At 39.3% G+C, this 19,051-nt stretch overlaps 1 protein-coding gene across 1 annotated transcript in view; it reads right to left on the reverse strand.

Moving 5' to 3' along the window:
- LOC122551725 (low-density lipoprotein receptor-related protein 1-like) overlaps positions 1–19,051 on the reverse strand; it is a 1,892,490-nt gene that overhangs the window by 747,754 nt on the left and 1,125,685 nt on the right. The window contains exon 21 of the mRNA XM_043694091.1: positions 15,789–15,971. Coding sequence (XP_043550026.1) covers positions 15,789–15,971 — 183 coding nt within the window. The remainder of the gene's footprint in view (positions 1–15,788; positions 15,972–19,051) is intronic.

A 19,051-nucleotide genomic window follows, 5' to 3' on the forward strand; every position in this document is an offset into this window, starting at 1 on the left:
ATTCCCAACACCTCTCCCCCAAGTCCCTCCTCCCTACATTTTATCTTAGCCTGCTTGGCACACCCACCTCATTCCTGAAGAAGGGCTTATGCCCGAAACGTCAATTCTCCTGCTCCTTTGATGCTGCCTGACCTGCTGCGCTTTTTCAGCAACACATTTTTCAGCTCCAATCTCCAGCATCTGCAGTCCTCACTTTCTCCTTATACATTTAATGCTAATGTCTGAGGGAGTGTCGCTGAACAAAGAGACCTTGGAGTGCAGGTTCATAGCTCCTTGAAAGTAGAGTCACAGGTAGATAGGATGGTGAAGAAGGCGTTTGGTATGCTTTCCTTTATTGGTCAGAGTATTGAGTACAGGAGTTGGGAGGTCATGTTGCGGCTGTACAGGACATTGGTTAGGCCACTGTTGGAATATTGCGTGCAATTCTTGTCTCCTTCCTATGGGAAAGATGTTGTGAAACTTGAAAGGTTTCAGAAAAGATTTACAAGGATATTGTCAGGGTTGGAGGATCTGAGCTACAGGATGAGACTGAACAGGCTGGGGCTGTTTTCCCTGGAGCATCGGAGGCTGAGGGGTGACCTTATAGAGGTTTACAAAATTATGAGGGGCATGGATAAGATAAATAGCAAGGGGTCGGAGAGTCCAGAACTAGAGGACATAAGTATAGGGTGAGAGGGGAAAGACATAAAAGAGATCTAAGGGGCAACTTTTTCACGCAGAGGGTGGTACATGTATGGAATGAGCTGCCAGAGGATGTGGTGGAGCTGGTACAATTGCAACATTTAAGAGGCATTTGGATGGGTATATGAATAGGAAGGGTTTGGAGGGATATGGGCCGGGTGCTGGCAGGTGGGACTAGATTGGATTGGGATATCTGGTCAGCATGGACGGGTTGGACCAAAGTGTCTATTTCCATGCTGTACATCTCTGTGACTCTATGACTCTACGGTATTGGAGAGTTTGAGTTACAAGGATGCATTGGATAGGCTGGAACTTACTCCCCTGGATCACAGAAGTTTGAGGGGTGACCTTATAAAAGTTCATAAAATCATGAGGGGCATAGATAACATGAATTGAAAATCTCTTTTCCTAGGGTAAAGGAGTTCAAAACTAGAGCGTTAATTGTTAAGCAAAGAGGAAAAAGATTTTAAAATGAGACCTGAGGGGTATTCTTTTCACACAGATGGTGGTTTTCATCTGGAATGAACTGCCAAAGGAAGTGGTGGATGCAGGTACTGTTCTAACATTTAAAAAGATATTTGGACAGGTACATGAATAAGAAAGTTTGAGAGGGACATTGGCTAAACACAAGCAAATGGAATAAGTTTAGTTTGGGAAAAATTGATCGTCATGGAGAGGTTAGACTGAAGGGAGTGTTTCTGTGCTGCATGACTCCATCAAAAAATTACTCTCAATGAGTCTTATTCAACTTGAAAAGTCTCAAGCCATCAGTGAGAAAAAGATAGAATGGTGAAGAGACTCCATAAATGTTTAAAAATTGACAACAACTGATAAACTGATATTAATCTGCAACTTTGAGATCAGTCCCAGTCAAAGTGCAGTTTGCTCAGGAGAAACAACTGCTACCTTCCATCATTAAAGACTTAATTAAGTTTGTTATGCTTGAAAACTTGAAATCTATCATTGTTTCAGTTTACCTAAAATTATTGCACTAGTTTCTAGCATTAGCCATAGAAAAAGAAAACACTAGATAAACTGAGGGCACAAGATATAATCAGTAAAGGGGAACATAATATTAAATGTATTTTGCTGGTGTTCGCTACCAATGACATAGATATTGGGATGTCAAAAATGCTATGAATCCAAGTCAGGGCTCGCTTCAAGGTGTGGCTTGAGTCATAAAATCTGAGAAAATGGTCAGACCTGAAACATAAGAAAGATATCCAACAGAAGATGTTGTAGCCCTGTTTGATGGGCTACAGGGAACTCAATCCATTTCTCTTGAAATCAGTAAATATACAAATGTTGGCAGATGACTTCCTGAGCAGTAATTAAATGGTAGCAATGTTTCTGAGTCAGGAAATTCAAGTTGTAACACAACGAAAATAGATCGTTTGGCCATGATCACATTGATGCCACTTTGTCAAAAGTATCAGAAGAGCAACACTTAAAAAAAGTACTGCACAGGCTTTGGGACATACTAGGTGTGAAAATGTTGCATAAATCCAAGTCTTTTAAATCTCTCTTTCAAAATATACTCCATTAGTATTAAAGAAGTACAGTCAAGCTGTGAGTCATAACTAGATCAGAATTACAGGACCATGTGCCAGAAACATCAGAGGACCAACAGCAACATGATGTCATTCTGTATCAGTATAACAAGCTGACAGAGAACACTAATGGTGATCCTTTGTTTACCCTCCTGTCTGGCACTATCATTTAGACAGTGTTATAGCCTGGAACACAGTTCCTTGCAGAAAGGAATTTCTAGAAAGATTTGGCTGTTAATTTTAGATTAAATATGCTGCAACAATTGTAAGTCTATCTTTTGCTCATGAATGAAATTTTTCAAATTGTGCAGGCTATATCTTATGCTTTACCAGCTAAGGTCAAATTGCATTGAATTTTTTGGAACGTTTCACATGATGAGGCCTGGAGAGTTCTCTCACTGTATCTTACCAAACATGTGACATTAACTAACTACAATGTCCCAATGGCATCTCTCACATCTAACTTCCACCACAGGTAACGCTCACCATTTCCACTAAAAGTCAACAGTCAGCAGTAACTTGGCAAAACAGCCACCCTGAGTGACTTTGCCATCTTTGAAAGCCTGCTGTACATCCAGATAAGCATAAGCAATTGATGTTGCTCCTCGCAGTAATAGCACAACAGTCACAAAAGACATGTTGCTCACGGCACATAGTCAAAATAGCTAACACTCTCTTCCATACTTAATTCAATTCTCATGTTGCTATACAAACATATAAGGTGGGAGCAGGAAAGGGTCTTTCAGACTTTCAGGCCTGACTTGCCATTAATATGATCATGGCTGATTTTTTTACTGGAAAGGGCAGCACGGTGGCACAGTGGTTAGCACTGCTGCCTCACAGCGCCAGAGACCTGGGTTCAGTTCCCACGTCAGGCAACTGACTGACTGTGTGGAGTTGCACATTCCCCCCGTATCTGCGTGGGTTTCCTCCGGGTGCTCCGGTTTCCTCCAACAGTCCAAAAATGTGCAGGTTAGGTGAATTGGCCATGCTAAATTGCCCATAGTGTTAGGTGAAGGGGTAAATGTGGGTGGTGGGTCGGTGTGGACTTGTTGGGTCGAAGGGCCTGTTTCCACACTGTAATTAATCTAATCATATTTCCATTTTCTCCTGTTCGCCTTGTTGTCTTTTATGTATAAATGATTTGGATTTGATCTTTGAAGGAATGGTTCATAAGTTTGTAGAGGACACCCAAATTGGAGGTAAGGTGAACAGTGAAGAAGGCTATCTCAGAGTATAATGGGATCGCGGAGTGGCAGATGGTGTTTAGTTTCGATAAATGTAAGGTGCTGCATTTTGGAAAGGCAAATCAGGGCAGTACTTAAACTCTTAATGGTAAGTCCTGGGGTGTGTTGCTGAAAAATACACCTTGGAGTGCAAGGTCATTGCTCCTTGAAAGTGGAGTCCCAGATAGATAGGGATAGTGAAGAAGACATTTGGTATGCTTACCTTTATTGGTCATTGCATTGTGTAAAGGAGTTCGGAGGTCATGTTGTGGCTGCACAGGGCATTGGTTGCGCCACTTATGGAATATAGCATGTTGGGAAATTTGAAAGGGTTCAGCAAAGATTTATAAGGATGTTGTCAGGATTGGAGATTTTGAGCTATAGGGAGAGGCTGAATAGACTTGGGGATACTTTCCTTAAGCGTCAGAGGCTGAAAGGTGACATTACAGAGGTTTCTAAAGTCATGCCTGAACATACTCTCTATGTCAGCACAACCTGGTCTTACTACCTGTAGTAGATCAGAAATTTGTTATTGTGCAGTCAGGAAAGTTCATATACGAATAAGAAATTAAACAAAGACAAATATTGAGCTTTTACTTACAGCTAACCGAGGTTGGAAAAGATTTTGGCATCATGATCAAACATCGCTTCACAGGCAACAACTATGCACTTTATTCAGGTCTCCTTTATTGCAATTCAATTTCAATTGGGTGCTACTCTTCATGGACAATGTCAGCGATATTCTCCCTAATGTCTTCATCGTCCTCCTCAGAGGTCGAGTCCGTTCCACCCCACCACTCTCCTGCCCTACTGACTGATTAAATTGTGCTGAACACAACCTGGCAATATTGTGTAGTGCACTCTGTTGGATTGGTTGGACAGACTGATCCAAGCTTCAGAACCACATTTTCAAGAGCCCTATACTTTGCTCCACCACAATCCTGGCTGAGCATTAAATCTGTGCTCCATATTAGTCAAGAGGTTGTGCAGTGATGTCATGAGGCATGGTTGCAGTGAATTGCCCTGGACTCCCAGTTTGTAAGGCTCTGAACCCTCAGATGCAGATACTCCAGAGTGCTCCTGCATTCTATTGGGGGAACAAATTGAACCTGTGTGACCTTGGACAGAAGGTGATGGCTGGGAGTGCTGCTTACCATGGACACTGTAAGCACTGGGCCCTACCATTCAAGAGGACAATAGATGATTATTTAGATAGAAATAGTATGCAAGGTTATGGGATAAAAATAGAAGATTTGCACTTGTTTGAAGAGCAGGTGTAGGACAATGTGCTGAATGACCTTGTTCTACACCAAAATACTTCTGTGACTCTGGTTACCAGACAGCCCCCCCACCACCCCCTATGCGCGCGCGCGCGCACACACACACACCTCATGTCCTCTATTAACACACATTAGCTGATAGCCATTTGCCAGATCTTGCCCCATGGTGAGACACAGCACAATGTATTTCACCTACAACTGTTCTCCATGTCCCCTGAATCCCAGCATTAGAACATATTGATGCCATCTCTGCTCTTGTAAGCTCCTCTGTGGAAGCCAGGGTAGTGGCACAGTCAATTAGCCTATCCTGTCCTGCGATACTGAACTGTATTCCCCTCTATTTAGCTTGCACTTCCCTTTGCCATCGTTCATATCTCTACTTCTAAACGTGCCTCTGCTTCCCTTCACCAGCCTGGACTCCCCACCTTTCTGTCTTTGATCTCTCGTTACCCATATAAGCCTCACCCCTTGAACCCTTGTGGAAGTTTGACGGATGGGTAGCCGGGACTGTATGCACCCAAGACCTCTGACTGACTTCAAGAAACAGGCCCTAGTCATGGCTGACTAATGCTGGACTGCCATCTTTGCCGAACTGGAGAAATTCTGAAGAAGGGTCATACCAGACTCAAAACATTAATGCTATTTGTCTCCATGGATTCTGCCATTCTCTGTTTCTGTTTTATATTTCCGTCATTTGCAGTATTTTATTTTTATCAAGTGAGTTGAATCTATGAGATTACTGGCCTGGTTTCCTTTCAGGTCTTCTCAATGTCGTGATCTGTTGTCTAGTTTGGTGAGATGGTAGGCTGATTATGAATGAGTTGAGTTGTGGTATTATAAAGGCATTTAACAAATGTTAATCCCCATGAATTGGTTTGTCACCACTGCCTAATCTGAATCTCACCACTCTGCTTTTGAAAAGTATAAAAAATGGAGCAAGGTGATCTCAACATCAAGATGGAACTTTATTGCTGGAACAGCACAACAGGTCAGGCAGCATCCAGGGAACAGGAGATTCGACGTTTCGGGCACAGGCCCTTCTTCAACAAGAGAAAGCTGATTCCTGAAGAAGGGCCTGTGCCCGAAACGTCGAATCTCCTGTTCCCTGGATGCTGCCTGACCTGCTGTGCTGTTCCAGCAATAAAGTTTCAACTTTGATCTCCAGCATCTGCAGACCTCACTTTCTCCTCAACATCAAGATGGGCCTTGTTGGACTTCTCATCTAATTCTGTCACATATCTCATCATAGCCCTTGCTGATCAGACATCTGTAAGAGTCTGCCATGTGTTTCTGCTAACCCGTACTGTAAGATTTGTCGGATAGCTATCATTTAATAATTCTTTTCAATTACATTCAGTTACATAAAGCAGCGAAAGACCTTTCAAGAGGAAAAATGTCATTTACCGAAACCTGTTAAATGGTACAAAACAGAAAAATTAGATCACTAATTAACCAGCTAAAATGAACCTTCAATTTGGATTTTCAAAAAAAACAATGTTATGATTCATCAACTTAATGGTACAAACATGTAGAGGTTATGCAGAAATACTTCAATTTTTAAATGAACCATCAACAAGAATGATGCATAAACAAAAGATTACATAAGGTAAACAAGAGAAAGCTGCTCCCATTAGTTAATGGCACAAAGACCAAGAACAGAGTTTTCCGGATGTAGACAAGAGTTGCAGTGGATATAATGGGAAGAACACTTTTTATGCAATCTGTAGTAATTACTTGGTACCTGCTATTTATGAAGGTTATGAAAGGAGTTGGAGTCCTCTTGAAAAGTGTATTAGCTTAGTATTCAATATTTAATATTTCTTGTATAATATGAGCTCCTATTTACCTATTTTACAGAAGTATCTAGCCATCTGCAAGCGTAATCAAAAGGTTTATCATGTACTACACTATCTTATTATTTTTTTCAAACAACAAGAAGTTTTTGTTCTTAGAAGGAATGAAAATTAACTTTAAAATGAAGGTAAGCAAGAGGTCAACAGTCATCCAATGTCACTAGTAGCTGCCAAAAGGATTCAGATAATTGCTTGACACAATATAAGCCAGTAGCCCTGAGAAACAGAGTATATGAATAAGTGCTTGGGGCAGAGAACAGCCTTCATCAGGCTGTCCTTGTAGGTGCCAGTCCTCATCAGGTGCTATCTTGTGCTGACTCTTCAGATGAACCTGAAGAGTAGCTTTGGCTAGTGAACTAGAAGTTGCCTTCACCCCATTCAATGAGACCAACACGCTTTCAATGATTGTATATTTTAATTTTCATAAATTATCAGAAAATTCGAAACAAATATCCGAGTGATACATGTGAATGTACACCCAACAAATGATTTGCCAATGAATTATTTGAATTGGACAGACACTTGAGGAAAATGACTGTGTGGAGATGGAGTGTGAGATTAGAACTAAAAGTATTGCTCCAGAGATCCAATATGGACCCAACAGGTTGAATACAAACATGGAAATTTGGTGTGAACATAGGTCATTTGTCCCTTCCACCCTGTGCTGCAATTTAATAAGTTCACAGTTGATCTATTTGTTTTTGAATTCCACATTCCCATAAGCTTTTATTTGTTTGCTTACCAAGAATCTATCGACCTTCACATTAAAAATATTCATCACCCTGCCTCCACTGCCTTCTGAGGCAGAGAGTTTTAAAGATAAACAGGTTACTGAGTCAAAAAGGATGTCCTGTAAAATGTCAACTCCTAATTTGAAAACAGCTCCTCATTACTAGATTCACCCATATAAGAATAACCATCTTTTGTATGTCAAACTTGTCCACACCATCCAGAATCTTATAAGCTGCAATCAAATCATCTTTCCCAGACTCTCCAATTTTTTCTCACAAAACAACCTGTTCATTGAAGGTGTCAATTGAGGAAAATGCCTCTGAGACACCTCAAATGCAATTACACCCTTCCTTAAGCTGGGAGATAAAAAACTGTGCACAGTATTCGAAATCTCTCAAATTATGAAGTTCTATGATGTCTAGCTAACAGTTCACAATGCTTTTAAGTTACCATTACTGTGTTTCCTGTCACTCATTCAATTTTGTATTCACATTATTAATGTCTATTTATTCCATCAGTGATAACTGGATTAAAAACTTACACATTTGCAATCTTCACCCTCACTTTCTTGAATGTCTTTGGATGCATCACATTCAGTTGCAGTGCCTTCTCAACTTTTATTACCAACAACTTATCTAACACTTTCTCTTTAAAAACTTTAAACCATCCTCGTGACAGAGTTTCTTCTTCCATTACCATGACCGGGATAAAACCCATCTCCTTGGCTAAGATAGTTTTAAAGCATTCATTTGAAACCTCATCCATGCCCATTATCTCTATTTGTAAATTCTCTTTTTGTGTCCAATCAGCCTTACTACTCTTTATGCCACTCTTATTATTTAGGATCCCCTTTATGTTCACTGCAAGCCTTTTCTTATAATTTCTCTAATGTGCTTTTGCACCATCCCTCTGAGCCTTCTGTATTCCTTTCGGTTCTTAGTTATATTTCCAATATGGCATCTTTAATAAACACATTATTGTGACTGGACCCATGGCCAGGTGAATCTCATTGACCGTGAGCTTCTTGACTGGGATTGTTAATCTGGGCCAATCAGGGTAGCGAATGTCACAGATTCATGACCCTTTTACAGAAATAATTTCTCCTCAGCTTGATTTTAAATTATCCTAAAGTTATGACTTTTCGATCTGGATTTCAAATATAAGGATGCATCTTTTCAATGTCAAATTTGTCAATCTCTTTAGCATCTTATATACCTCAATTGCATCTCTTCTTCTATACTGCAGAAAATATAGCCTAAACTGCTCAATCTCTTTTCAGAAGACAAATCCCTCATCTCTGGAATCAATCTAGTGAACCTCCTCTGAACTATCTCCAATACAACCATAATCTTTCTCAAGTAAGGGGATCAAAATTGTATGCAATACTTCAGCAGTCTTATTAATGCCTTGCAGAGCTGCCCTTCTTTATTCCTTTAACAATAAATGCCAGTATTGACCTATTAAGCCAGAATGAACTGCATGTTATTGCATTTTAGATTCTGTCACAACTCATTGGGATGCAGAAAAATCAAACCCTGCTATTCCTGGAGGTGTTATATAAGTTCAGTTTTCAAAATAAAATATGCAATATATCCCTGTTTACCTGTTTTCAAGACCTAGGGAGACAGAAAATATGTGTGGTTTCCATATTTAATAAAAATTACTCTTTATTACAAGTCGTCACTATAGCTAAACAGCTGTGAACCATCAGCATATTAATACTCTAATCCCCTTTTTAAACTCCCTTTTGCTAGCTAACACAGGACGCATAAGGACGTTGATTATGGAAGGAGGGAAAAATTGGAAAAGTAGTTCAGTAGTTCCTGCTCACAAGGGCTGCTGTGATGATTGTTATGATTCTTGTGCTCGTCAGAACATTATTTCTCAGTCAGCTTCTGGATGCTTTGACTGCTTTGCAAGAGGTACAGGGTAGCGAGTTCACTTATAAAATTGTTTTGACTTATCAATTAAAAGTCACATCATTCACTAACTGAAGGAAAGATAGATTATTTTCTTCAAGCTTAAATTGGCTGTTTCTGCAGAAAACAAAAAGAGCTCTTGAGCTGTTTGCAGTCTGATAGTTTCTTTGCATCTTGTTCACAGCCTGAGAACCAATGACATGATTATTGGCAGGCAAAGGACCTTTGTCACAAATAACTGGTCCTTAGTCATGGACTTCTTCTAACCAACTAAATCTCCTTATAGACACAACCCTTCAGCTTGAGCTTGTCTACAAAATGCAAGCCAATTCCTGGTTCACAAACAGCTGTATAAATGACACTTGAAATGAGTACGAGGTTGCTTGCTTTCAAGTGTGCAGTAATCCTGCAGCCATCCTTAGCATTTGAAAAACAGTTCTTTTCTCATTTTAATGCCTAGTTAAAAATAAGATAAAAAGTAAAATGACATGGTCTTAACAATTTAAACTAATTTACGAGTCTCCCTCTTCAATCCAAGTCACTTGAATGAGAATGACAAATACTGAGAAACGTAGATCTCCAAACATAAATCTGCACAGAAACTGAATTTATTTTTCTCCACCTTTGAGAAACAATGATGAGTTTGCTTCAATGAATTGCATATTAAAAAGAAAATAGAACACGGATGTATGACGCAACAGGACTTGCAATGTTTTTGTGCTGCCTTACCAACTGATAAAGGCTTGATATCATAACTTACAATTGTTATGAACTATTAAATGTATCATATTATTTAGATTAATGCAAAATAACTTGAAATTTCATAACACTCCATCTGTTAGAGTTCTCTATTATTATACAAAGAATTTATTTGTATTCATCAAGCTTAACACACAATAAGTCAAATCACAATTTGTTTGGGAATTGGTCTTGTTTTATTCATTTAATTTATCCCTTTTTCAATATTTAATATGCATTTTGTAAACATTTAATTTTCATACCAGGTAGGAAGGTGTTAAATTATCTCAGTGGATAAATTGTGTTACATTCACCTTGGTAACAAGAATTGTGCACTGAAGGCACGTGGCCAAGTTGCCATGGATCCCTGAATCCTGTGCCATTTATCTCTTGGTCTTATGGCCCAAAGGAGAGAGCTAGTAAGCTTCTCTGTATGGAGGACAGTTTACTTTTGGAATATGAAAAGACCAAAAATTAGAAAGCTGTAAGATAGTGTCAAAGCAGTTCATTTTAAAAGGAAAGCAAAAAAATCTAGATGGAGAAGTATGACCTGATGGAAACAGTTTTGTCTTCCTCTTAGCTGAAGCAATAATCCAAAGTAATAAATAAACAGGGCAATAAAGACAACATATTTTTGATACAACACGTTTATGAATTGGGTGCCATCAGGCAGTTTTCCCTGTAAGACAGGGCGGAGAAAAGCCTCCTCTCTAGGAAGCAGAAATTGATATGAATGTTTTTCTTCAGATAACAGTTGAAAGAGAAAGGTTACTTGTTTTAGCTAAGAAAAAATCAATAGAAATAAAAAAGCTTTCATTTCACACTCACAATGCTTATCAGCACAATCCATACATACAGATTAAGGATTAGTGAACTATACATCAAATTTGGATAAATATTCGATTCACTGCTTGTTATATTTAATACACATTTTGTGAACAAGTGCATTTTAGCTGTATTTATTCATGACCTTCCATTGCAAGGTGGTGGTGTAGTGAGAATGTCACTGGGCTATTATTCCAGGAACAATCAAGCTTCAGTTAGCTCAGTTGGTTGGATGGTTGATTTGCATTGCCGGGTAACACCTACAGTGTAGGTTGAATTCCTGCGACAGCTGAGGTTATCATGAAGGACTCTTCTTGTCAACCTCTCCTCTCATCTGAGGCATGGTGACCCTCAGGTTAAAGCATCACCAGTTGTCTTTCTCTCTCTCTCTAATGAGAGAGCAGACTTGGGAATGTGGGACTTTAATCCAGGAGTATCGGAAAATATCATCAAACCCCATCATTGAGCTGGGGAAATTTCAGATCAATTCATAAAATCTGGAGCTGATAGCGAATCTCAGTATTTGGTGATAATGAAACAAATGATTATTGTAAAAATAAAAATGCCCCACAAAGGAAAGGAAATCTACCATCCTTACCTAGTCTGGTTGCTAAACATGTGACTCGAGACTTAAAGTAGCTCCTTGCTGTCCTCTAAAATAGTCTGGAAACCCATTTAGATCAAGGGCAATTGGTGATATGCCTGATCAGCAGTATCCGTATCCCAAGGGAGAATAATTTTAATAAAAGACCAGCTGAATGCAAAGACTGAGATGAGCAATTAGAGAAGGGCAATACACTGCTCACATTTATTGAAGAATAAAGCCTGGAAATTACTGTCAACATTGAGGTTTACCTCTTTTTAAGTCCAACAGTAAGAAAAGAATTCTGTCGGTAAATGATTCAATTCTGTTAATATTGACTGGTTAGTGATGAAATTGATGGGAACGCATCTCAGCCTTTGCAACTCACAATCCTTTCTGTCAATATAGTTTAAATCTTGAAACTGAGCCAGTATCTGTTACCATTACCAAAGTAAGTCTCTAAGAAACAACTTATTCTCTCAAAAGTTTGTTCTGTATATAGATAATGGTAGACATTGCATTCTCTCATGCCCTGGCACTGAATTGACTATGAAATATGAAAATCAGTAGAACAAAATGAGAGTGCTAGTGGTGTAGCTCTCTCATCATTGGAAGAAGTCTTTAAGGTTGGAAAACTGTAAGTGTCATTAAATTATTTCAGTGAGGTGTAGTGAATGCTGAATGACTAGAGAAATTGAAGTTTTAGTTAAGAAGAAGAAGAAGAAGAAGAAAGTATATGCTAGGTGTAGGCAGCAGGGATCGACTGAATTTCCAGAAGTTTATAAAGGCAGTAGGGGTGTATATAAGAGAGAAATCAAGAAGGCAAAAAAGGGAAATGAGATAGCTTTGGCAAACAGGGTTAAGAAGAATCCAAAGGGATTCTACAAATATATTTAGCACAAAAGAGTAAGTACGGAGATAATATTGCCCCATGAAGATCAGCAAGACTTCTCATGTTTAAAAGCACAGAAGATGAGGGAGTATTTTGCATCAGTGTTTACTGTGGAGAAGGATAGGACCTTAATAATGGTTTTCTTTCAAATACTGACTTGGGATGTCAATGTTCAACTGAGAGGGCAGATAGGTTCTTGTTTGAATTTCTGAACAGCAAGAGGGATCCTCTGACAATACAGCACTTGAGTATAGTTATGATAATTCAATTATCCTGGATTATATGTTGGGCATGGTCTCCCCACAGCCCAACATAAATGTTGGATGTGTACCTGCATTGGGTTGACCAACTTGCCCCACTTTAATTCTTTTATTGTGCTTTTCTGTATTAAGAGGTAATTCTGGTCTCCTTCCTATCACAATTTGGGGCGGTAAGGTGGCTCAGTGGTTAGCACAACTGCCTCACAGCACCTGGGTCCCACGTTTGATTAAAGCCTTGGGTGACTGTCTGTGTGGAGTTTGCACATTCTCCCCATGTCTGCATGGGTTTCCTCTGGGTGTTCCGGTTTCCTCCCACAATCCAAAGATGTGCAGGTTAGGTGAATTATCCGTGCTAAATTCCCCATAGTTTTAGGTGCATTAGTCAGGGATAAATGTCAGGGAATGGGTCTGGGTGGGTTGCTCTTCAGAGGGTCGGTATGGACTTGTTGGGCCAAAGGGCCTGCTTCCACACTGTGGGGAATCTAATCTAAAAAAAAATTCTGGTCTCCTTTCTATCGGAAGATGTTGTGAAACTTGAAAGGGTGCAGAAAAGATTTACGAGGATATTGCCAGGGTTGGAGAATTTGAGCTAAAGGGAGAGGCTGAACAGGCTGCGGCTGTTTTCCCTGGAGTGTCAGAGGCTGAGGGGTGACCTTATAAAGGTTTACAAAATTATGAGGGGCATGGATAGGATAAATAGACAAAGTCTTTTCCCTGGGGTTGGAGAGTCCAGAATGAGAGGGCATAGGTTTAGAGAGAGTGGGGAAAGATAAAGAAGAGACCTAAGGGGCAACCTTTTCACACAGAGGGTGTGTTGGAGGCTGGTACAATTGCAACATTTAAGAGGCATTTGGATGGGTATATGAATAGGAAGGATTTGGAGGGATATGGGCTGGGTGCTGGCAGGTGGGACTAGATTGAGTTGGATATCTGGTCAGCATGGGCAGGTTGGACCAAAGGGTCCATTTCCATACTGTACATCTCTATGACTCTATGACCTCTGTTCCTGAGGCATCCTTAGGGGCAAACTTGTTGGGTCTAGGCCTCTCCTAACTGCCTATGAAATTTGAATGGTAGTGAGATAAGGCCCTTACGTAATAGCAACTGCCTAATTAGGGCCCTCAATTGGTCCATAGATGGGTGACCAATGCAACACCTCTCCTGCTGCTTATAAAATCACAGGCCTCCCTCCAATTCTATTTTGATTTAGTCCCTACCCTCCCCTTCACTGTTTTGATCACACAGCATTGCCCTTTGATGTGAAGGGCAGTGTTTGTCACTGGCCACCCGGGTGTTTTCCTATCTTCCTGGTGGTGGAATTTGAATAAAGATTCGTGCACTTTGTGTCTTCCACTGTGTCTCACCCCTGCACACACACACCATGGGTGCTGGGGAAAAAATAAGCACTACCGCACTTAGGTGGTAGTGTGGGGTTAAAAGAAAAAGAAAAAAAATAGAAAGGAAAAAAAGGAAAAGAAAAAAAAAAATAATAAAAAAAGAAAAAAAAATCACAGGCCTGCCCTTTGATGTGAAGGGCAGTGTTTGTCACTGGCCACCCGGGTGTTTTCCTATCTTCCTGGTGGTGGAATTTGAATAAAGATTCGTGCACTTTGTGTCTTTCACTGTGTCTCACACCTACACACACACACACCATGGGTGCTGGGGATAAAATAAGCACTACTGCACTTAGGTGGTAGTGTGGGGGTTAAATAAAAAAAAAAGGAGGAATGTTTTGATGTGAAGGGCAGTGTTTGTCACTAAAAAAAAGAAAAAAAAAAATCACAGGCCTCCTTTTTGCAATGTAAGTCTCTAACTTTAACCCCACTGTTTCCCATCAATAGTATTATGCTGAAGCCTAAATTCAAATTTTGATTTTGTGTGGACACTTAATGCTGCCCTGTTACAGCATTGCATCATAACATTCACTTCAAATCCTAGCCTTTAATTTTCCAGCTTGTGAAAATAAGCGAGAATTTTCAAGAACTGAACATTGTTGAGGCCAGTCACATTATTGCATCTTCAACTGATTGCATTTCTCACACACTTTGTTGAATCTCAAACTTCACCTCCAATTATCACCAAGTCAATGATTTCCACCTCTGCAGTATAGTCCTTCCTTGTCCTTATCTCCCCAAAATGATACTTTCATCTATAGCATGATCAGACCAAATTTTTTGACTTCAAACTGAGAAAGACCCAAATTGCTCAACGCTCCACTGTCTCTTTCTTGTGCTATTTCACTTTTGCATTACTCCTGTTTCCATTTAATTGGTTTCTAACCCCTGAATTCAATTATTTTTGAATCCTTGCTCTCAGTTGTAAATCAAGTTATAACTTAAATACTCCTTAATTTCTGCTACCTACTTCAGTACCACTGTCCTAATTGATGTGAATCCCTTTTGGATCTTCAGTCTTCTGTGCATTAATCCTTCTGCTTTACCATCAGTGGCACAACTCTGGACTCTATTCATGAACCATACAACTTTTCCCACCTTTGTCAAAACGTTCTGCAAAATGTACTTTTTAAAAATTGAGATCATGTTTTTCAGCCACCATCCCGAGTTATTTTTCAGGTTTTGTTTATCACTGCTTCTACGTAGCAAGTAGAACATAGAACAATACAGCACAGAAGAGGCCCTTCAAGCCCTCGATATTGTGCTGACCTATGAACTATTCTCAGCTCATCCCCCTACATTATCCCATCATCATCCATGCTTATCCAAGGATTGTTTAAATCTCCCTAATGTGGCTGAGTTGACGATATTAGCAGGTAGGGCATTCCACGCCCTTACCACTCTCTGTGTAAAGAACATGCCTCTGATATTTTTCTTAAATCTATACCCCTCAATTTGTAGTTATGCCCCCTTGTACAAGCTGACGTCATCATCCTCGGAAAAAAACTTTCACTGTCTACCCTATCTATTCCTCTGATCATGTTGTATGTCTCTATCAAATCCCCTCTTAGCCTTCTTCTTGCCAATGAGAACAGGTTCAAGTATCTTAGCCTTTTCTCATAGGACCTTCCCTCCAGACCAGGCAACATCCTGGTAAATCTCCTCTGCACCTTTTCCAATGCTTCCACATCTTTCCCGAAATATGGTGACCAGGACTGTACACAATAGTCCAAGTGTGGCCACACCAGCGTTTTGTATAGTTGCAGCTTTGGAATGTTTGTTACTTTAAAAATGCTATGCAAGTGTAAGTTGTTGTTGACACAAGGTCACCACAAAGTGCATTATTCAGTCATACCTGTGTCTTTGCATTTGAATTCTAAATGAGAGTCACACATTCTTGTGCTTCTTTCACAGTTGCTTTCATCACTGCCATCTTCACAGTCCCAATCCCCATCGCAATGCCATCGTTGTGGAACACAGTTGCCATCTAAATAGCACTGAAATTGTTTTCTGTGACAACCACCAGGTGACCTTGTGGCTGTAAGGAGAATACAAACAATGTACTTACATTTAATGCAATTATTTGAGAAAAGTAAATATGATAAGGCTATAAGAATTATATTAATTGTTGTTTCTTCAAAACGTTTACCTCAATATTTCATATTTTATCAAATTTCTCCAGTACTCTTAGCATTTGTGCTTTCATTCCAAATATAAGATTTGACTGTGCCAATGTTCTGATTAATACTGGAGTACGATATCAAAATGTAATGCTTCAGCAGAGATTCATTAGCGTAGGAGTGGGAATATTAATTCAAACAGAGCATTAGAAACCACAAGTGTTAATTGAAACAGGAGTGCTCACTATTTACAGATAAACTTTTCGCAGATAGGACTAATTCAAGAAACCAGAGGAATACATTACTGTTAAAGCATATTTTCAAAATAACTATTCTGAATTTGACAAAGCATGATAAAACAGACTAAATTATGATTATACAACTCAAGGACCTTAGTAATGGAGAAGTTAATAATTGTTAAGTTGTTTTATTTAGAGTTAAAGGGCACATCTTTTTTCATATGTTTTTTGTTAGTAACCAAAAGATTGCTTTGTCAAACTGATTCAATGAAACCTGCAGAAGCATGGACCATGATTAATTTGAGACTCAGGCAGAATTATGATGGATTAACTAGCCCCCAACATCAATGGCTGAGCAGAACAAGAAACTAATTAAGCAGGACTGAAAATCTTGTAAAAAGAGATGTCTTACTCTATGCGAATGTGCTAACCTTCTAAATTATAACAAATCATTCATGCATGAAAGTGTATGAAGTCAATTCATTTGTATACCACACGTATAGCCATCCCTCTCCATAGAACTGAAAATAAAGTATCAATCCTGCAAAGCTCCGTCAATGGTTTCACCTATGAGTTTCCTCACAGCCACAACTATGTTCTTTTCTATTGTGGAACTCCCTGAAATATCTAACTGCAAACTTTAAATGATTGATTTAACTTAGTGACCATGTGTCATTTCATCACTTAGCTGGTTAGGAAATCAGTGAAAATGCTGAGCATGAAACATGATTTATTTAATATTTTTAAATATTATTTTAAATCAGCTTCCATTTTAGTTGAAATGATTGAGCTATACACTAACTATATACATACTATAAAGTTAATTATTTCAGAATCAGCATTTGCAGTAAAAATATTTCATTAACAAGTATTTAAATATGTTATCAAGTACTATTTATTAATGTTGTTAATATTCAAAGAAGAAAAGTTCAAGAGCTTCAAATCTAATACCAAGTATATGTTCAACTGGCTGCCCAAACATTGCGAATCTGCAAACTATCACAGAACTATTGATTTTAACAGACATGAAAATTGAATGCTTTCTACGTGGTTGACCAATTTTCAAAAGCAATTCTTTAAAGAAATGAAAAATCTACATCAATATTTCTAAGGCAATGCACAAATACCCCCTCAAGGAAGATAAAACCCATTTTGATTATCAATGAGATACAATAAAGTGTTTCCATGCTTACCAAAATAAAAATAAAATCAGATATATATTCTGTGCAGTTTAGGAGATAGAATATAGTAATATATGTGTAGTTAACTAACAGCTATGTAAAAGTCTCCTTCTGGGATTTTATTCAAAGACAGGGTGGCCCAGAGCCATATCGCCAGCCCGCCAGGTAAAACTTGTTGAATTATAAACTAGAAACGGGAGATGAGCTCCCTTGCCCATTGCAGATCACTCCTCGAGATTTGAGTCCAGCTAACATATCACCCCCACACCTTCTCATGTTAACTTTGGCACCCAATCTCCTATCCCCCACACTTTTGGGCTGCAATGATTGGAACGATGTTGGCCAGATTGATCTCATTAAGTATGCATCCTTGTTTGGGGCTAATGTGGGCCAATCAAGGGGTCCTAGCTGACAGATATAAAAAGGAGTCTTCACTGGCCACCCGGGTGTTTTCCTATCTTCCTGGTGGTGGAATTTGAATAAAGATTCGTGCACTTTGTGTCTTTCACTGTGTCTCACAACTGCACACACACACATCATGGGAAAAAATAAAATAAACAGGTGATTCTACCCTCCCCTTCACTGTTTTTGATCACTCAGCACTGCCCTTTGATGTGAAGGGCAGTGTTTGTCACTGGCCACCCGGGTGTTTTCCTATCTTCCTGGTGGTGGAAAAAAAAAATAATAAACAACAGTTTTACCCTCCCCTTCACTGTTTTTGATCATCAAGCACTGCCCTTTGAAAAAAAGAAAAGAAAAGAAAAAAAAAGGAGTCTTCACTGGCCACCCGGGTGTTTTCCTATCTTCCTGTTGGTGGAATTTGAATAAAGATTCATGCACTTTGTGTCTTTCACTGTGTCTCACAACTGCACACACACAAACACCATGGGAAAAAATAAAATAAACAGGGGATTCTACCCTCCCCTTCACTGTTTTTGATCACACAGCACTGCCCTTTGAAAAAAAGAAAAGAAAAGAAAAGAAAAAGGAGTCTTCACTGGTCACCCGGGTGTTTTCCTATCTTCCTGGTGGTGGAATTTGAATAAAGATTCATGCAGTTTGTTTCTTTCACTGTGTCTCACACCTGCACACACACACACCATGGGTGCTGGGGAAAAAATAAGCACTACCGCACTTAGGTGGTAGTGTGGGGGTTAAATTAAAAAAATATAACCAGGAAAAAAAATATAAACAGGAGTCCATAGGGAAAAAATAAGCACTACCGTGATTAGGCTGTAGTGTGGGGGGTGTTAAAAAAAAAGAAAAAATAAAGAAAGAGAAAAAAAAGAAAATAAAAAGGAGTCTCAAGAGATTGTCTTCACTCTAAAGTCTGAGCTGAGCTAGCTGGTCAGAGTCCACGTATTGTGCACGTGAAAATAAAGGGTAACTTGGTGACAGACTCTGTGGAGTTATTTCATGGGCTTACCAGCCTCATATCCACAAAAATCTGGAAATCTTCACATTGAGGATCAACCCTAATGCACTCTCCTCATGCATTTGCTGTAGTCCTCGCTGTTGCCCCGTGTCCAGTGGAACTGCCAACACAAGAGAATTGCCAGCTACCTAATTGTTGGCGGG

The sequence above is a fragment of the Chiloscyllium plagiosum genome, chromosome 7 (assembly GCF_004010195.1).
Source record: "Chiloscyllium plagiosum isolate BGI_BamShark_2017 chromosome 7, ASM401019v2, whole genome shotgun sequence".
Lineage (NCBI taxonomy): Eukaryota > Metazoa > Chordata > Chondrichthyes > Orectolobiformes > Hemiscylliidae > Chiloscyllium > Chiloscyllium plagiosum.